The sequence below is a fragment of the Macrosteles quadrilineatus genome, unplaced genomic scaffold, assembly GCF_028750875.1.
Source record: "Macrosteles quadrilineatus isolate MER2022 unplaced genomic scaffold, UCM_ALF_1.0 Scaffold_41__1_contigs__length_1036756, whole genome shotgun sequence".
NCBI lineage: Eukaryota > Metazoa > Arthropoda > Insecta > Hemiptera > Cicadellidae > Macrosteles > Macrosteles quadrilineatus.
The window spans coordinates 833,537-854,737 of NW_026542634.1; the positions used below are offsets into that span (position 1 = coordinate 833,537).

At 33.6% G+C, this 21,201-nt stretch overlaps 1 protein-coding gene across 2 annotated transcripts in view; it reads left to right on the plus strand.

Annotated features, from left to right (window-relative positions):
* Nucleotides 1–455: 455 nt before the first annotated feature.
* Nucleotides 456–21,201, plus strand: part of LOC129005892 (inhibitor of growth protein 3-like) — a 38,025-nt gene continuing 17,279 nt past the window's right edge. The window contains exons 1-4 of one of the 2 annotated variants that reach the window (XM_054434929.1): nt 456–664; nt 16,925–16,965; nt 17,690–17,761; nt 20,549–20,677. In XM_054434929.1, the coding sequence (XP_054290904.1) occupies nt 16,938–16,965; nt 17,690–17,761; nt 20,549–20,677 (229 nt within the window). In that variant the 5' untranslated portion in view covers nt 456–664; nt 16,925–16,937. Of the gene's footprint in view, nt 665–2,881; nt 3,429–16,924; nt 16,966–17,689; nt 17,762–20,548; nt 20,678–21,201 lie in introns of those variants that run through there. The other variant, XM_054434930.1, reaches the window with a different exon arrangement.

The window sequence follows — 21,201 nt, forward strand, 5'->3', positions numbered from 1 at the left end:
ACCTCTACATAAACCGTACATGAACTAACAATAAAATTGTCTTCAGCTGTTCCATAAGGATGAGAAATCTACTAAGGGAGTATGTTTTATCTATGTCTGTAGTATCTGTAGTGTATGATCTGTAGAGTAAGCGAAACTACCAACTGTATTTTGTAAAATATAAGACACGAGGCTCATAGGCAGTATTATCCTTAGAGTAAGTGAACCCCACTCATTTATTATATATTTTCGATAGGCTCGTATCATATACGAGCCTGTAGTACAAGTGAACCTTCAATATTATTTACGAGCCTACGAGGTTCGTCTATGATCCGTAGAGTAAGTGAGCCATTTCATTTGTTTTAAGAATTATTACATATTTGGAGGCTCATAGGGTCTATGATTCGTAGTGTAAGTGAACCCTAACCACAGTGGTGTGGTAACACTAAACCACCATCTGGCCATCTGGCCTGGCACTGGCAGGATTCGAGAAAGAAGAAGAATGTAAAGAAAGATTTATTATTTATTTATTTACAAATGTTTTTCTCTAAAAACAACTAATTAAACACATTTTTAAAGTTCAGTCAGTAATTACTATTAATTTAGTGCCATACAACGTGTAACTGTTGGAAAATATATCAGCATCTTGCTAGCAAACCTGGACAATAGCCTACCATAAATTAAGGTTAGTGATAACTTTAACTATTTTCTCAAATCACATTTTGGTAGGGCTATACTATACTACTGTAGTGTAAACGCTTGGCTGAAGCACAAATTTAACCGAGGGTCAATTAATGACACGCTATAAAGCCTGTTACGTTGGTTCAATAGGGTTTAACAATAGTTGGTTCTTTACCTTGACCTTCTTTGTTGTTGATCATATACTATACCAATTAATCTTTATAACTTTTTATCATATTTACAATGATTTAATAAGTTAACCTCCTTTTTTGTGGCAAGGAAGTGAAAATGCATTTAAAAACTCAGGGTCATGTTCTCTTAGGCCACAGCTCCACTTGCCGTAACTTAGATTGCCGCGCTGCAAATTGTAGCTGGTCAGTTGAGGAAATGGGAATGCAGCGATCAAACGAAGGTGGCTCCACTAGCGACAGTCTTCAGCGCGCTACATTTTACGGCTCGCTGTAGAATGTAGCGTCGCGTGGGAATGGAACTTGGACAATTTTTGTGCTACATTTTGCAGCCAACAGGTGGCTCCACTAGCTGTAGATTGTAGTGCCGCGCCAAGTCAGTGTACGTACAGCCGACCAGCATACAGGCACAAGACACACGTTACAATCAATATCGACTGTTTAGTGTCCTTAGTTTTTTTATTTTAGAGCCTGAACTGGACTGTGAAATTATTATATTAGAAATTATTAAATTATTACATCGGGAGTGTGGGAATCTTGATTTATATAGGTTGTGTCTAGAGGTTTCCTACTTTGTATTATAAAGTAATACAGTAGTGATTGGAGAAACAAATAGGCCTAACATTCAATTTGTTTTTAAATGCAGCAGTCGTACAATTGTTATGATTAGCCTACTAGCCCTATAATAAAAAAGCTCATAATGGCTGTTTTAGATTATTATTATTAGGTAGGCTACAACAAAAACTTACGAAACTCATTAATATCCACCCTCATGGTGGAAGGAAAAAACACCCTACATTGGTTACTTAGAAATATTAACTTACTTCTGAGAGAGAATGAGTGTAATAAAATTAAAATAGAATAGAAATAGAGATAACGATAACATGACCATTATAGTAGAGTAATTCGACACAACAAGGATTGTTGAAGCGAGGGTTCACTGTATAAAATTAATTAGTTAAAATTCAGTACCCTAAAATTACCTTAATGTCACTGAAAGCCTTTCCTCTACTCCAATTGCTTCTCTTAGTTTGGTATCCTTCTTAAAACGTGTTGATACTGATTCTATTAAGGAATCAAAGGAGTTTTGGGGCATTCGATAATATTAAAAAAACTTGTCTGAATACTTTTGTAATTTAGGCTAGTATGCAATGTGTGGAACATCCCTTCGGACTTTCCGTTGCTTAATATTGGATGGATCCACCATTTTCCTGCTGTGATCGGAGTCGTCTTGATAACAACACTACGAATGTTAATTTGCGGCATGATCCAGGGCCACGTTTACCTCGGCGCTACACTAAACTGCTAGTGGAGCCACGGTGCATCTGAGGACGCTGCAGATTGTAGTTCGCACTCTGCTGCTAGTGGAGCCACCAACTGTAGCGTGTAGCGCGCTACAATTTGCAGCGCGACAATTTACGGCAAGTGGAGCCGCAGCTTAATAAGTGCCAGGCTCCCATGAGTTCAATGTCCTACAGACAAGCCACCAGCTAAGAAAAAACCCCTCATTTTGTTGAACACTAGCGTGGAACTGTTTAGCACATTAAAGCTAGGTTCTAACATGGGGCTAACTTAGGCCATTGCATTACTCCCCATGGGCTTTTCTTATAAAAATTGTAATCCATTGATGCCGATCCCAATCAACCATCTTAGCCCAAAGTATGGCCTCGGCACATTTTAAGGTCACCTTCTCCTTAAGGCCTTTATAACATGAGGTAGCCTGGTGACGTCCCCATCTACAAAACTGGCTGCTCCACCTGTCATGGGGCATTGATTCTTAAGGATGTTGTTACACGAGGGTAGCCAGCGACTTAAGTTAGCCACACTTGGGCTACCGAGCCTAATAAGTCAAGGATTGATCTCAGCAAAGAACTTAAGGATCTCTACTGGAATACCAGATGTGTTCTACCCTAGTAAAAAGTTTACAAAAAGATTTAAACAGTTTGGCAGACTACCTAACTGTAAAGACATGGTTTTTTTCATGAATAGAGAAGTTATAAGTTTAACTGTTTACGTTCTTTCTGCACAATGGTCTTGAGACTAAAATAATTTAACTATGAAACAAATTCATTGTAGGTAGTATATAGAGCGAAAATAAGATAAACACACCTGTCCACTCTGCACTCCCTACAAAAAGTCTGGATAGCACCCTTCCAGCTGCTATGCTATAGAGAGACATAATCAAATCACCTGAGGCCAATAATAGCCTAAAACAAATTGCAGAGTTTTTCGGTTTTTGAAATCTGTCTATTTCCTCTCCAGATTTGCTACAGCATTTCCATAGGCTTGGAGATTAAGTAAAAACTAACAGTAAGTTAATAGGGAACTGCATTAAGGAAAACTTTGAATCTGTACAACCAGCTCTTCCTAAGGCATGTGGTGTAGGCCTAAATAAGGTTATTGTCTGTCAAACACAATATCTAGAGTTTTGACTTGTCATACACAGCCCACTCTCCTGCCGTGCACAACAATACCAAGTCGTTATGTACTGTATGCATCCACGTATGCTTACCCTTATGGAGGCCTAACCTATTTGCTTCTGCGGCTACAGTTCTACAGAGAACCTGCGTTTATCATCAGGTGAAATTTTCATTCCATGTAAATATCAATTAAAATATTCCATTCCATATATGCCTTACATTAGATGTTAATTTCATGTTTGAATGAAATACATAAATTATTAAGGTGAAATTATTTTAATAAAATAGAACTGAACTCATATTAGGTAACAAAACTATTAAACAAAAGCTATAACAAACAAGATAAATTCAGCTGCAATTTAAACAATGTTCAAACATAGCAGTTAATATTGATTTTCTTTTACGAGTCTTTTAAAGAAGACGATCACCAATCTTGCATGCATAACATGCAATCTAAATTTGGCCTTTTATTTAAAAGCTCGTCCAAACCGAAGCTGGACAACGTTGGGAGCGGAACGGTATCGGGACGAATTTCCGCGCCAGATTTTAAAACATTGGTGATAAATGTAACCAACCACACAAGAGCTGCACTGCTGCTGTCATCCCACCAGTTTCAAACATGTTTGATTTTCCCGCTCGCACCGCCGCGAGACCACATGGCTCTTAGGCCTCGGGCACGATACGAGCGGCGAGCGGCACTTAAGAGGCGGGGGTGGTTACGATACAAGCGGCACATTTATAACACTCATCAAATTTCCCCAGTTTTAGTCGAAAATGGTAAACTATACTTACCTGCAAGACGTATTGCAACTATTTTTACTATCTGACAATTGTTTGACTTTAAATAAAAACTAAGTTTTTAGAAAAACCTTAACACTAACTTGGTCCCATAATTTTCTGGTGACTGAAGTGTTTTAAAACTTCCGTGCTGGTTATCCCACAAACATTTTCTTGACTGCACCTCACATATCGACCCAAATTGCATGTTTGCTGCTGTTTCCCTGTCATTTTAGGCCGAACTGAAGCATGACTCACCTGAGCGGCGAGCGGCGTTTTTGCGAAAATCAGTTTTGACTTGGAACCATGAGTTGCGCTGAGTGGTGCCGCTTACCGCCGATACGTCTGAGCGGCGGTAAGCGGCACCACTCAGCGCCGCTCATGGTTCCAAGTCAAAACCGATTTTCACAAAAACGCCGCTCAGACGAATCGTGGCCACCCTCAACAAGTTTACATGCAATTAAATGAGACCCGATATCAGAGCGGTGCCGCTCATGCCGCTTGCCGCTCGTATTGTACCCAGGGCCTTATGCCGTTTAGTATGACTTCTGTTATAAAACCCAGGAGTTCATTAATACATGCGATGGTCATTCTAAAATCAATTAATATAGAACCGCCTTTAGTTTTTTCTTAGATCCAGCATAGGGGAATGGTAGGCCTACTCGCCAAATAAATTTATAGATTTATAAATTTCATTAACACAAAAATGGACTGCTCTCTTCCACCTATATCTTCATCCTCAGCTTTTGCTAGCATTTTCCTAAAACTTCTTATCTTGTGGCCTCAGATTCATAACTTGAACTCATGAGACACAATAATATAAACATTCACTAAACTAAGCTGAATATGAACTGAGGAGACGTCCCACGTTCCGCTGCCTGCTGCTTCGGTGTGGACTATCCCATTCCCGCCACGTACCGCTGCCATTTTGTGAATTGATTTCCATAATTGATATTTTGTATCTGTTAATGTGCTAATGGAAATTCTTTAACTTATTTATTTCTGTTAATAATGTACTTGTTAATATAGTCACAGACCTATGACTTTATTTAACGTTTAATGTAAAATACATAGATTGTCCAGGAGCTAAGGGGGTTTACGCAATGTTATTGCTTATTATTGTAATATGGACTGTCGTGATCAAAATTACGTATGTCGCCTATTTCAAAAGTGATCTATAAGGTAGGGGGTAGGGGGCAAACATGGCGGTTTGCCTATGCGTTAAAACGCTGATATTTCAAAAACGGTAAAAGATAGAACATCGGTTAAAACGTTGTTGTAATTCCTAAAAATGTGGACTACAATAATGGTATTGGGTCCGATGTCGTATCTCTATAAATAAACAAGTTATTGTATAAAATATGTAAAAATGGACTTTTCGTGTAGTTTTTTTTACCGAAAGTATAATTAATTTGTGAGTGTCGCAAAGAAGTAATATCAAATATCTTTGCTGATAGTTGTAATATGGACTGTGGTGATAAAAAATATGCATGTCGCCTACTTTTCAGGTGGTCGAGAACTTGGGGGGAGGGGGGCAAAGATGGCGGAACGCGCTATGCATTGGAACGACTGTAGCTCGATAACGGTACGAGATGGGACATCGGGTAAAACGTAGTTTTAATCCCAATAGGAAAGGTTATAGGGTAAAAAGTTGTATCTTAACTAATAAAAAAGTCATAACAATAATAAGTTTAACAAAATCTACATTAAACAGCTATTTTGTTCAAAAATCATATGGATTGTTGATAAATAATAGTGTAATTACTTAATTACTCGGCTAAATATTAACTAGATGCATTTTCCTATAAGAAAAAAAATATTATTACGAATACATATGGTTTAAAATGTAAAACACGGCCTCCAAACGCCTTGGGGTTCGTCCGATAAGTTGCGTCATAATTGCTGCGCATTGCTGCTGATATCGGCACAACTGTTAATCCCCCCAAAGATCATTGCCTTCCAACTCTGTGATATCAGGGTTGTGAAAGTATTTGTACAGTTTATAAGACTACTAACATTTATTGTGTTTTATTTATACAAATAACATTCGTTTATAACTTTTAATAGTTATTTAAATAGTTTAAATTTCAATACATTTTATTATAAGTTACATACGTTTTTTTTTTTATTGTGTGTGGCTGGTGTTTATATACGTTTTTTCTTAGTGACTAGTGGATTAGGCAATTAAAGTTAAATTTCACCAACTTACAAAAGTTAGCCTACCTATTTCAATTCAACAAATAATATGATTAACCAGTGTAATTGTTATGGATAGAATAAAGAGATTTACCATATTTTTTATTATAAGGTATTTATTTTTGTAAATGTTTTTTATTTCAATTCAATTCAATTCAAAACTACTTTATTCATCTCTTGTACAAAATACATTGAATAGTGTCAACAGTTCAGCTGCAATTAGGCCTAATATTTATTAAATACATTTCTAACATAAGAAAATAAAAACAAAATTTCACAAAATTACATTTTTTTTTTTTATAAATTGTAAACAAAAAATACATATCCTGAATTAGTTTTTGACCTAAAAGACTATCCAACTCTTCAAAAGAAAAAATAGCCTTGCTGATGAGAAATCTTTTTAATTTATTTTTAGGTATTGTTTTGGAAGTCTCTGGTTTAATTTAGATTGGGAGATTATTATAAAATTTTGATCCCGCATATATGGGTTTTTTCTCAAAAAGCTCTGGACTATGGTGGCCAATTGCAAGGTTTTCCCGATTTCTGGTGAAATAATTATGACTATCCCCAACTCGTTCCAAATCATGAAGTCTGTCCTTTACTGATAAAATTGTTTCAAAAACGTACATTCCGTAAATTGTCATTATATTTCCTGATTTAAAATGTTCTTTATTAACAGAAGATTCAAAATCTAAATTGCAGATGATTCTAATAGCTTTCATTTGCTTTTTTAGAATAGAAATCAAATTGTAATCACTAGTTGCACCATAAAGTGAAATCCCAAAAGATATACTTGAGTGGATATATGAAAAATATATAACTTTTAGAGTTTGTTTTTCACATAAGGGTTTCAATCTAGATAAAGCATATAATCCTGATGTGATTTTGGCAAGTAACTTTTTAACGTGACTGTTCCATTTCAGATTTTTGTCAATTTCCAATCCCAAGAATTTAATGTTGTCTATACTTAGAATAAGAATAAGAATAAGAATAAGAATGCTTTATTGCCGTTACACTGGTTTACATGCATGGCACAGTCAAGGAAATGTCTTAGAACTAAAGGTTTTAACTAAGGTTTAATTTAACATCGTTTATAAAGTCTATTTCTCTATATGGACACAGGTTTAACAGGTAGTTTTTAAGTACTATTTTAAATTTAAAACAATTAAAACATCTTATTCTATTAGGTAACATATTATAATACTGATTGGATTTTTCAATAAAACTAGTAGCTGTGGTGCTGTATCGACACTGTCTAGATATAAAATTGCAGCGGTTTCGTGTGTTGTAACTGTGTACATTTTCATGTGTGTCTGTTTTACTAAAACTATTTTTTGCAAACACAAGGCAGTCTAAAATATACATTGCTTGTAAAGTTAAAATATTAGCCTCCCTAAATAATGGTTTACAGTGTGTTCTAAAATCAACATTGTACATGATTTTTATTGCTCGTTTTTGCAATGACAAAAGTTTTTTTTTATAATTACTACCTCCCCATACAATTGTTCCATAACTTAGATGGGAATGTATATGTGCATAGTAAATGCATTTCAAGGTATTAAAATCTACACTGTTCTTAAGCATGTTTATTATAAATATTCCTTTATTAAGTTTTTTAGCTGTATAATCAATATGAACTTTCCACTTTAAGTTAGATTCTATAAAAACACCTAAACATTTTACACATTTTTTATTATGCCTATTATTAAAACTAATACATAAATCTTGAGTTTTTTCTACATTTAAAAACAATTTATTGGCCTTACACCAGTCTTTGATTAAGCTATCTGCTTTGTATGCCATTACTGTTGAATTTAGCAAATTCTCACTTTGAATTTGTATTGCTAAATCATCTGCAAAAAGATAAGGCTTAACATTGAGGTTTAGAATATTTTTAGGCAAATCATTAATGTAAATGATGAAGCATACTGGGCCCAAAATTGAGCCCTGTGGGACACCATGTAACACCTCTTTAAAATCAGAAAAAACACCATTGCAATAAACACTTTGATATCTTTTATACAGATATGATTCAAAAAATTTTAAAGTATTTTCTTCAAACTTATAAAAGGCAAGTTTTTGTAGTAGTAGATCATGGGACACAGTGTCAAAAGCTTTTTTCATATCATAAAATTTCAACGAAACATTATTTTGCATTTCTAACTCATCTAAACAATAAGAAATTAGATTCTGAACTGCATCTTTAGTTTCCTCTATTTGCTCTAAAACCAAATTGACTGAAATTAAATAGATCATTTCCTTCAAAATACGATACAACTTGGTCATTTATCAAACTTTCAAAATCTTTACTAATAACAGGAATAATACTGATGGGTCTATAGTTATTTAAATCTAATCTATCACCGGTTTTATGTACAGGAATTACTTTAACACATTTTAAACAATCAGGATATATACCCTCAACAATACAAAGATTAAATAAATAAGTGAGTACTTCAACTATATACACTGCAGCCATTTTCATAATATCTGAGTTTAATCCATAAACATCTAGACATCTACTACTACTTAGCCTATTAATTTTCTCAAATACCTGTTCAACAGAAAATGGTTTTAATTTAAAACTAATATCTGTCATTGTGTCCATACCCCTCAACACATTAATATAGACCTCAGAAGATTTGTTCGATGTAGATAAATTATTAATCAAATTGTTTACAGAGTCTAAGAAATGGTTATTTAAAGATTGAGGGTCGAGAGAATTTTTACTTTTGCTTTTTCTATTGACACTAACTTTTTTATTTATTATACTCCACATTTCTTTCGACTTATTCTTTGCTGTAGATATTTTGTTTGAGTTGTAATTTACTTTTGCTTCTTTAATAAGTTTTCTGTATGTTCTTTTAGTTATCTTATATTCCTCTTTGCATGTTTTATTACCTGTCATTTTAAATTCATCCAAAAACTCAATACATTTTTGTTTCAAACACTGCAATTCATTTGTATACCAGCGGTTGTCATATTTATCCTCACTACTCTTATCTGCTACCAATTTGATTGGCATTGTAAAATCTAAAACACTTAAAAAATATTCAAAAACAGGTCAAATTTCTCATTTAATGTTTCTAATGAATAAACACTAAGCCAATTTACTTTACTTAAATTTGAACATAATAAAACACCACTCATTTTATTAATGGGCCGTGAGATCTTAAAACTATTTTGCCCATTCATACTCCTGGAATGTAATCTAGTAGATAACATAATTGCATAGTGATCTGATACAAGGGTGGGAACAACACAACCAGTCCTGTTATCTCTGTGAATGTTGGTTGCAATGTTATCAATACAAGTTCCAAGTTTGACAATTTGACCTTTTCTCATATTAGGCCTAGTGATTTCTAATGTAACCAAATGTAGATTAAAAGCATTAAATGTATTAGTTACTTCTTTTCGTTGATTACAGTCAATATCAAAGAAATCCACATTAAAATCACCACATAGAATAATATCAACATTAAGCTTATTTACTAACATTAAACACTCAAACAAAATATTTAAAAATTCCTTAAGATATTTTTTGTTTGGTCTGTAAATACAAATACAAACCAACTTTTGTGATAAAAAATATGCAGTGGATATTTCACAAACATGTTCAGATGATAACTTATTTACATTTTCTAAAGTTTTAACATTATCTATATACTTAGTAAAAATTGCACAGCCTCCTTTTGACATATTAGATCTACAGAAAGAATTAATGTGACTAAAATTATTTATATTTAACATTTTCATTTCATCCTTATTTAACCAGTGTTCTGCTATACATAATACATTTACATCATTAGTATGGAGAAAATGCTCTTTAACATCAATTTTATTTCCTATTCCTTGAACATTCCAAAATAAAACATTTAAAACTAACTCTGTCAGTGACCCACCTAGGTTTTTTTTGGATTTGTTTTGTTTCTGATGTTTTTTAAATTGTCTTGGCTCATGATGTCTGGAGTGGAGAAGCCGAGGAAGGGTGAGCTGACAATATCTGGTCCATGGACGAGTTGTGGAGTCTGGCACAGGCTGCTGCCTCTGTTGTCAGTCTGGGCCTCACAGATCTCTTCATGCTCCAACTCATTTTCTTTTACTCTGTCTGACGCTGGTGAATAACTAACTTTGCTGGTTACAAATGTTGATCCGTTTAAAGAATTGTGCAGCTTGATTGTTACATGAAGAGCAATGATGTTCCATAACAGTTCCTTACCTTTTTTATTTAGGTGAAGGCCATGATAGGTGTAATGTTCTCTGCTTAAAAGGTTATTTATGGGAACAAATGACACTTCTGGATGTTTCTTTACCATTTCATATATATTTTTGTTAAGTGTATTTATCTTTGTGTTGTGTTCTGGTTGATCATATCTATATGGAACGGTAGTTAGGACAACATTTGTGTGTTTAAGGTCTTCAATATGGTCTTCAATCATTTTACATGTATCCACACTGTCTTCATCAATACTATTTGTTCCGCCGACAACCACAATCACATCTCGTTTAGTAAAAGAAGACTTTTTAGAACTAATATTTCTTGTAGATGTAGGATAACGGGGCTCCAGGGTTAACCAGACTGGACACATCAGCACCAACGCTGTTACTAATGCGTTGTAAATTTAGGACACAGTCTTTAGCATGACTATCACCATAAATCATTATTCTTGATGGTTTATCCGCACCTTGCTTGCTTTTTGAAATGCTTATATTGCTGGGTAAATGTTGTTTCTTGTGTGATATATTTATTTTAATATTTTCCTTTAGATTATCATTTTGTACACATTTGTCCTCCAAGATTTTAACATTTTCATCACTTGTTTTAGCATGTACATCTGGATTCATCATTAATGTATTTAATACATCTGCCGTAACAAAATTCCTGTTTTGTAGCACAAGTGCTAAAAAAGCTCTTTTTTTAATACAATCATTTTGGTCAAATTTTGGTAGTTTTTTATTTGTCGTTACATAATTTAAGTTTTGAATAATTGCTTCAGCTGCTAAGATTAAATGAATTCCACAGTCATAGCTATTTGATTGGACTGATCCTTCAAGTGTATGTAAGATTGCTTTTGTTTGTATTCCCAGGTAATCACTGAGTTTATTAACAATGTTTAGGGCAGCAGAGTGGTTAGCAGTTCCTAATGAATCATAGTGATAAAATTCATTTTTATTTTTAATATATACTAGCAAACTCCAATGACTCCCCTTATCAGCATTTTGACAGTCCTTGCTATCATTTACTGGCACTATTAAGCATTGTTTTTGTTTTATGCTCCAACTATCTAACACATGGTGATAGTCTTGCAGCATGTTTACAGCATGACTAATAGATGGACTTATTAAGTGAATCTCATCTGTTTTAGAAATTACATTGTCATTTATTAGTTGGAAATACATGTGTATTGGATCATCGGTTAACTAATTACTAATTAATTAGAATTAATTAGAACTAATTCTAACTAATTCGAATTTCTGTGTTCTCGAGTTTGATGACTGGTTTATTTTGATCCCCGAATTCTCGAGTTTGAAAACTAATGAAATTTGTCTTATCTGGATTAAGAAGCAAATTATTAGAATTAAAAAATTATTTAACACAGCTATATCGGAATTTGCCTTAAGTTCAATTTCATCATTTGGTTTTGCAGTGATTTTCAAATTAGTATCATCAGCATATGGGCAAAGTTCACTCAAGTCACTGAGTTGGGGAAAGTCTCTAAAGTAACAAATGAATAATAAAGGGCCTAAGATGGACCCCTGAGGCACTCCAAATTTCACATCTCTAATAGAGGATCGGTAATGAATTTTATAGTTTTTGTTGTTTTGGTGAATTATTTCTACAAACTGTTTTCTGTTGGAAAGGTAAGACTTAAGTAACTTTAATGCATTGTTCTTTATCCCTAATTTGCTTAGCTTTGAAAGTAAAAGGTCGTGTGATATTGAATCAAAGGCTTTACTTAAATCCATAAATAATCCTACTACTTTTAATTTACTGTGCAAACTATCAATAATAGATTCAACAAACTTTGTGGCAGCTGTTATTACAGATCTACCACTGTGGAAACCATGTTGACATCCTTTAAAAAGGCAATTCTTTTCAAAAAATTTACTAGTTGATTAGAGATTACTTTTTCATAAATTTTAGAAATAGCGGGAAACAGTGCTATTGGTCTGTAGTTTGAAACTAAGTACTTGTCCCCTTTTTTGAAAAGCGGTTTTAATTTTGCTACGTTAAGTTTTATCAGGAAAAATACCAGAATCTAATGAAGAGTTAATGATGTGAGTGATTGGTTTAAGTAATACGAATCTTGCTTTTTTTAGGAGTACCACTTACCATCATATCCTGTACTAAAAGAATTTTTTAGGTGGTTTAAAATGTAATCAATTTCCTTCTCATCAACAAAGCTAAATTTAAAATTGTTAGTACTAATTAACAACAAATCATATTCTGAACTATTTTCTGTCTCAACTTGAGTTTGCTCCATTCTGCATATTGAAGTATCCTCAATTAAATCTGCAAAATAATTATTAAATTGGTTACAAACCAGAGAAGGCTCAGTACATACAATGTCATTTGATTTTAAAATTATGTTTTGTATATCTTTTGCTTTATTTCCTACTTCTGAGTTGATAATCTTCCAAGTGGTTTTATTTACATTATTTGAATTATTAATAACAGATTTATAGTAATTTTTCTTTGCAGTGTATAATTGTTTTCTGAAATTTTTGTTCATTTCCCTAGTTTTTTAACCATTTTTTTACAATTAACTTCTCTAGCCAATTTTCTGAAATTAGTTATATTTTGTTTTTCTAACTTCAATTCATTAGAGATCCATTTTTTGTTAGTATGTTGTCTTATCAAAGTCTCAGGAAAACAATTATCAAAATGATACATAAAAATGTGATGAAATGTATCGTACTTTCTTTCAACCGGTGATGAGTAAAGGTTTGCCCATGATTCAAATTCCAGTGCCCTAATAAATTGATTAATATTTGCATCGCTGAATTTCCTCTTATACTCAAAATGGACCTTTGAACCAATATTTAATTTGGAAGTTTCACTATTATTGATAATTTCAAGAATTTGACCATCATGGTCTGAGAGTTGAGTGTTGATTCCTATGACTCTGTAATAATTGCTTTCTAAATATATTATCTATTGCGGTTTGAGTTGATTCAGTGATTCTAGTGGGGAAATCAATTAATGACTTAAATCCATTAGCTTTTACAATATGCAATAATCTATTTCTATTATTGTAACTTTTATCCAACATATCAATATTTATATTTATATCACCAACAAAAATTACATGTTTAAATTTTGAACTTAGAATTTCAAGCATGGTATTTAATCTTTCAATAAATTCTGATTCGTTTTGTTTTATGGGATTTCTATAACAGCCAATTATAAGTAACTTTTTTTTTAACAAAACTTTTTGAATCTCTACTAAACAAATTTTAAAAATTGTTTCTGAAATAAGATTTTGAATTTCGGGTATTAATATCTCTTTGCAGTTAAGGTACGGCTTTGTTAAAACAATGACCCCACCCCCCCCCTTACTTTTTTTACGGCCAAACAAGCACTAACATTGTACCCATTAACATTGAGTCTCTCCAACGATGGACTCACCATTTTGTGGTCCGACAATACAACAATACTAGGGTTCAACTCATCTAGAGTGATCTCCAATGAATCAAGTGAAGACTGGATTCCTCTAATGTTTTGATGTAAAATACTAAAATTATTCACTTTACCTATTTTATTATTACTTTTTCCTGACTTAAAGCTAAAAAAGGGTTTTCTGGTCTTTGAGCTTCATTTTCTTTGTGAATTTCACTTGACACTGCACTATTCCCCGAATTGACTTTATTACCCCCCTTGTCACACACTTTTGGAGATCTGGGAGACTTTGGAGCAGGCTGCAGGTCACGGCTGCTGTTGGAAGTTGCAGGATCACCATTGTTGCCATCAGGTTGAGGAAAGGCTGGAACTTGTGGAAATAGAAATGACTTTTCTGAGCTGCTTTGCTGGGTAGGTGGAGTCCTAGTTGCTTCCAATTTTATGGCATCTACTATTCGTGTCCGAAATTCAGGGAATGATAAACCATTTCTAAGATTATTTTTTGACATTTCATTATGAATTACAATTTTAACAAAGGCACCAGTACTGCGCTGGAACATAGTTATTTCTGCTGCAAAGTGACGTGGAAGTATACGGTCCCTAACACAGCCGAGTGGGGAGCAAATGAAAGTGTGGAAATCTCTTTTTTTTAAACTATCAGTTAGATTTTCAAAAGCCAAATTATAAATTTCAGGATAGGGTTTATTGTAGTATCGGGGCTTAGTTACTAGACTGTAAATTACTGCTTTATTTTGTTGTTCTTGGCATGTTAAATATTTATTGCAATAATCAGAACTTGTCGGTTTTCCATACATGTCCTTAAAGCTGACTGCCACACCTTGACTCATTTGTTGATTGCAGGTGAAATCGGCAGAAATGCAGTGTCCGAAAGCAACTTTATCATTAGTTTTGTAAATATTAATTACATCTTTCATATTGGCATCAATTATAGAAATTTTATCAGTAATATTGTATTGATTTAGCTGGTCTTCTGTAAAAATGGAAAGAGGCGTTTCTTTGATATCCGGGACAGGAGTATAATCGGTATTTGAAGTTCGATGGCTGAGCGTTGAGGGTCCATTTTGTCACAGAACTAATAATCATGTGGGCTACCTTTTTTCTACCATTGTTTCTCAGGTGGAGGCCATTTCTGGTGTAGTGAAAACGTTTTAGGTCACTCAGGTCTATTAAATATGTGTTTTCAATTCTTGATACCAGTTCTCTTATATAACAATTAGCATGGATTAAATCTGAGGTGGTTTTGTCATAAGATGGTTTATCATACCTGGTAGGAATTGTAGTGATGAATGTTGGTCGTAGTTTGCTTAAATGTTTTAATTTTGATTCTAGTTTCGAGTAAATATTATTTAAGCTAGAATCAAGGCTGTCATTAGTTCCCCCAATGATTAAAACTGGAGTTTTTTCCTCAATTGTGGTGGAGTCAACAACTAGCAACAAAGTTGCATTTGCTCTGACATAACCAAAGGCACAGATATTACCCCAACTAAAAGATTCAACCTTGCTAGCAATACTGCTACCTTGACTATCTGAACAGACAGTTATTTTTATTCTTTGATTAGAAACATTTGTTAATTTATAGTTTATTTGTTTCTTTTTACTTGTAGGTCTTGAGTTAGTCCTTTTGTCGTAACTTGAGCGCTTGTAGTTCTTTTCAGCATCCTCACAGTTGTTATTCATAACAAGGGAGTCCTGGTGCGTGGAATTGTCTTGAAAGATACTGAATCTGTTTTGTGTTGGAATAACTGGTTCAATGGACTGATGACACTCTCTTTTTGAAGCTGAATTTGACATTTTCCAAGAATAGTCAGGATGAGTAATCGAGTTTACTTTCACTGGTATTTCATTAGATTGAGTAGATGTAGCCTTATTGCCAACGGAAGGGTAGAAAACAGTTTTGCCAATTTTTTATTATCATTACAGAATAAAAAGTGTCATCATTGAAATTTGGATCATTATAAAGAAATCATCATATCATCATATAACTGTATTTAATAAGAATCTGTTACATAATCATATTGTAATAACCTATAACATTATAATTAAAATTGGATTTGTAGTGGTAGTCTGTATTAGGTATGCATTTGATTGTGGCGAAACCCCAAGTAGCCTATTATACGTAGTTTGGAGGCCGTGTTTTACATTTTAAACCATATGTATTTGTAATAATTTTTTTTTTTTCTTATAAGAAAATGCATCTGGTTAATATTTAGCCGAGTAATTAAGTAATTACACTATTATTTATCAACAATCCATATGATTTTCGAAGAAAATAGCTGTATAATGTAGATTTTGTTAAACTTATTATTGTTATGACTTTTTTATTAGTTAAGATACAACTTTTTACCCTATAACCTTTTCTATTGGGATTAAAACTAACCGATGTCCCATCTCGTACCGTTATCGATCTACAGTCGTTTCAATGCATAGCGCATTCCGCCATCTTTGCCCCCCCCCTCCCCCCAAGTTCTTGACCACCTGAAAAGTAGGTGACATGCATATTTTTTATCACCACAGTCCATATTACAACTATCAGCATAGATATTTGATATTACTTCTTTGCGACACCCACAAATTAATTCTACTTTCGGTAAACAAAACTACACAAAAAGTCCATTTTTACATATTTTATACAATAACTTGTTTATTTATGGAGATACGACCTCATAGTAACCATTATTGGACCCAATAACCATTATTGAAGTCCACATTTTTAGAATTACAATGACGTTTTAACAGATGTTCTATATTTTACCGTTTTCGAAATATCAGCGGTTTAACGCATAGCGCAAACCGCTATGTTTGCCCCCTCCCCCTACCTTATTGACCACTTTTGAAATGGGCGACATACGTAATTTTGATCACCACAGTCCGTATTAAAATAATCAGCAATAACATTGCGTTCTACTTTCATGCATGCTCAAACCCCCTCAGCTCCTGGACTAAGACCTACGTAGGCCTACTTGAGTTGAAGCTGCAGTAATTATGGCAAGTAAGTTTTCAATTACTTTGCCTCATAACTTAGTTTAAAATTTTTGTTTCAGAACTCCAACCAAAATGCTTTATTTGGAAGACTATCTTGAAAGTAAGTACTGTAGACCTAATTTATAAATCTTTAAAATGCTTGATTTAAAATGATTTGATTTTATCATATAGGCATATATAAAGATAGTACATTCCAAATTTGTCTTTGCTATACACTTTCGTGGATTAAGCAGTTGTCTCAATACACTGAGTGTTTCCAAAAAATTCATTAAAACTGTACAAATGTTTAACAATAATAAATGACTAATAAAGGACCCAAAATCAGTTATACATTTTATGTTTTCTGGTAATGAATTATAAAATTTGATGCCTGACAATGTTGGCTTCTTCTCCTAAAACGTTAGCTTATGTCTATTAAAACAAAAATTATTCTTATTCCTAGTTTCATATCTGTGGTTAAAACCTAGCATACAAAGACCATTTTGATTTTTTTTTTTCACGGAATCAGATCATAGATTAATTGGCTGTAAACTGTCATTATTCTTAAATTTGAAAAATGTTCTCTGGCTGACTAAAACCACTCAAGTTTCAATGATATGAAAGTATTAACCGTATTTAAAAAACCACTTTCCCTCAATCCTATGAGCTCCAATGCCAGAAATCTTAAGCCATTCAAGTTAAATTACCGTACATATCAGTCATATCACACTGCATTACAAATTGTCAAGTTATTTTTTAATGCCGGTGATTTGTTAGTAATAATTCTGATATTTAGGTAACAACAGTTGCTGGTTTAATGAATTGTTTTTTTTTTTTTTTTATAGTGATTGAACACTTGCCTCAAGAACTTCGTGATAGATTTACCGACATGAGGGAGATGGATCTTCAAGTACAAAGTAAGAGATTATACAAATTTAATTAATTTGTTGTGCTTTTATATTATATTTTTAAGCCAGGGATGTACCTATTTAACTATCTGCCGCCTTTAGGCAGGGAAGTTAGCCGCCCCCCTCCCCCCACCACTCGTCAGCGCGCTCCCCGACCTCACTAAGATTACCCCAATACATGCCATGTCATGTCAGCTGATTTTGTAGAAAAGTAATCGGCAATTGCATGTTGCATCAACAAATCAAATAACATTTTGAGCCCTTTTTACAGTTGTTTGTTGATTTGCCGTTTTCATGCAAAAAGAGATTCTGTTTAGGATACATGGAATGCAATGTTGTTGTATCCAATCAGAAGGGTCATAATCGTTTTGCGGCACGAAAACGGCAAACAAACACGTCTGTATACAAGGGTTCTTATAATGCTTTTCATTGAACACTTTTAGTCAGATATACAATCACAAATACTTTTATTTACAAAACTGTTTTATTTTAAAACTGAATGAATCAAAACAAAAAAGTAAGTGGATATGACTAAAAGTGTTTAATGAAAAGTGTTATAAGCATTTACAGGATGAATCAGACCACCCGTGCACAACAGTTGTGCCCAACAAGTGTTAAAAAACTACATTTTTATTGAAAATCTGCCATTTAAAATTTGTGTTGTGTTAAAATTTTAAAATGTCACTTGAGGCACTTTTCCTTTAATGTTGGGATCATTAAAAGTAGGCTACAATTATATGTCCGAAAAGTACTTAATTTTATAAATTAAAAAGACGTTGAAAATCCAAGACATTTTACAAATTTTTGAAGTAGGGTGTTTTTTGAAGGTGAAGGAGTGTGATTTTTTTAAACGTCTAATAGTGTTGATTTCAAGCTATAGCCGTTAAAACAACATGTTTTTCTCCAAAAATTGGAATTTAAGGAATTTTTTGGGGAGGTTTTAATTTGTAAATGTTTTTTATCTGGGTGGTTGGGACCGAGACGGAACCCCACAAAAGATCTCAGATCCCTAGCTATTCTAGAAGTGGGTAAAAATTTGTATACCTGGTCAGTGAGTTACACAAGCGGCTGTAACTTATATCCCATTAAAGAATGTGCACGGGTGATTCACCCTGCATATCTATGAAAGATCCTACTATGAAGAATAACATACTGAAGTCCATGGAGTTCAGCAGTTCTCCTTCAATATTCAAGACTGCTAGTTACCAAAGTATTTTTTCAGAATATCGGTTTCTTAAATAATTTGTTGCCCTTTCAAGGCATGGAAATGATCTTTCAGGTGAGTAGTTTAGTTATTGTTAGTTTTGTATAGTTTTTTATAGTTTTGTGAGCTTGAAAGATCCTTAATGCTATTTATAAATTTGGAAAAACTGATTGAAGATCTTCTTCTCTAATTTCTTTCAAAATCCTTAGCCGAGTGATTTTTTTAGGTTTTTCACTTGGACATTTGGCTTTAAGTTTGAGTTTAATATCAGTTTTTGTGCTATATTTTAAGATCATCTTAGCTAGGGTTTTCTTTATTTTCCAAGTCTTGCCTTGACACTTTTGATATGGGATGTAAAGTGTACAAGCTCATCAAAGAAGCTATATTCAACATCTGATAAGTGATGAGATCGATCACCAGCTTTTCTTCGCTTACATCAGTATTTCCATTACAGATGTCATACACGCTGCCGCTGCGTAGTAACGAACGATAGTTGGGGGAGGATTTGAGGTAGGCCTACACTACGTGTACGCAGCAGCTGGCAGCCCACGCCCGCAACGTGTCCGCCAGACCATAAGCGCGCACCTAGTCCACCCATTCGGAAATATGGCCCTGTTTTAAGCACTAACAGTAAACAACACAACAACCTTGTGGTTTTTATACACCACAATCAGCCAAATTAATGTTCCATAAATTGGTGTAATGTAGCTGTTATGCATACTGCATGGTATATACTTGTTATATACTAAATACCCCCGCCGCAGCAAACCTGCAGACTAAGCGAATTTCCATTTGCCTGATTGGATTTACACTAAAATGTCTCCTTAAAAATATCACATTTATTCCCTATTTAAATAGAATCAGTTTAACACATACTTAGGTTTGCTGCAACAGGGAGGGTAAAAGTGTTTTTTATGTAAAATGTTAATAGTTAGTAAGAAATAAAAACATTTTCCAAATTTGGGCAAAAAATGTTAATAAACAAGCAAACTACAACAGTTGACTTATTCTCCATAAGAATAACATGGGAATTTTAAATTTACAATTTTTTGAAATTTTCTCCGTAACCATTATGTGCATTATAACGCTTCAATATACTAAATTATTTGTTTTTTTAAGCTCTACAAAATAGTTCGGAAAGAAATTGCAAAATTTTATGTTTTTTGAGTCAAAAGTGGGAAAAACCCATTTTTACCCCATAAAACCCCCCATAAACCCCCGTTCCCATGGTCCGATCATGCTGGTTCGCGAACTCGTTCGAATAAACGTAGGTTTACACGTTTGTACCAAATTTCATCAAAATCGGATCGTTTTTGCTCGAGTTATCGCGCTAACGGACACATATATAAATATATATATATATATATATATATATATATAAATATATATATATATATGAATTTGAACGGATGGTGTTTTTGGCCTCTAGGGACCTCAAAACGAAAAAAAAAATCGGTCCCGGGTCCAGGTCTTACCATGAGTACTACGGTAATAGCTTATTCCCTATATGGGAAATTCGCTAAATATTCCCTATATGGGAAATTCGCTAAAAAAAACTCATTTATTAATGCACTCCGTCCTTTCCCTTCCAGATACTATGGATACTTTGGAAAAACGTGTAAAGACATTTTTTTCCAATGCAAAGAAAATGGAGGCTCAAGAGAAGGAACAGGAATATGAAGCAATACGGAAAGATTATTACAAAACGTTGGAGGATGCAGGTTTGTTAATAATTTTTCTTTTTAATTAATTATTGGTCGATTACAAAGAAGAGTCAAAATGTTCCTGGATTGTTAAGACACTAAGCTTAGTTGATAATGAGAAAATTATTTTTCTTACATTTACCTGTCAAAGCAGGCTACCAATTGCTGAATTTATTGCCGCACTCCGTTATTCCAACCAAACAATACAAAACAGTGTGCTTATATAAGGCACATAATATGTCTACGATTGAAAATAAGTTTGTCACAATTAAAGATACTACGACTACGATCATCTGGTGCAGTGTTTCACAGCCTTTGATAATACGACTTAAACTATTGTTTTGTGTTACCATTCTATTTTCGTTCCACTCTTGGATTTAACCTTTAACCCAAACGTGCAGTTTAGTGTTTGGAAGACTAATAATTATTTATATGCTTTATAGTAACTGTAGGAAAAATATAATGTGTAACGCGAGCGTGTTACTTTCTACCTCTCATGTGCAGCAAAAAATAACTAGGCCTATTTATGGATTTTTGTGAGA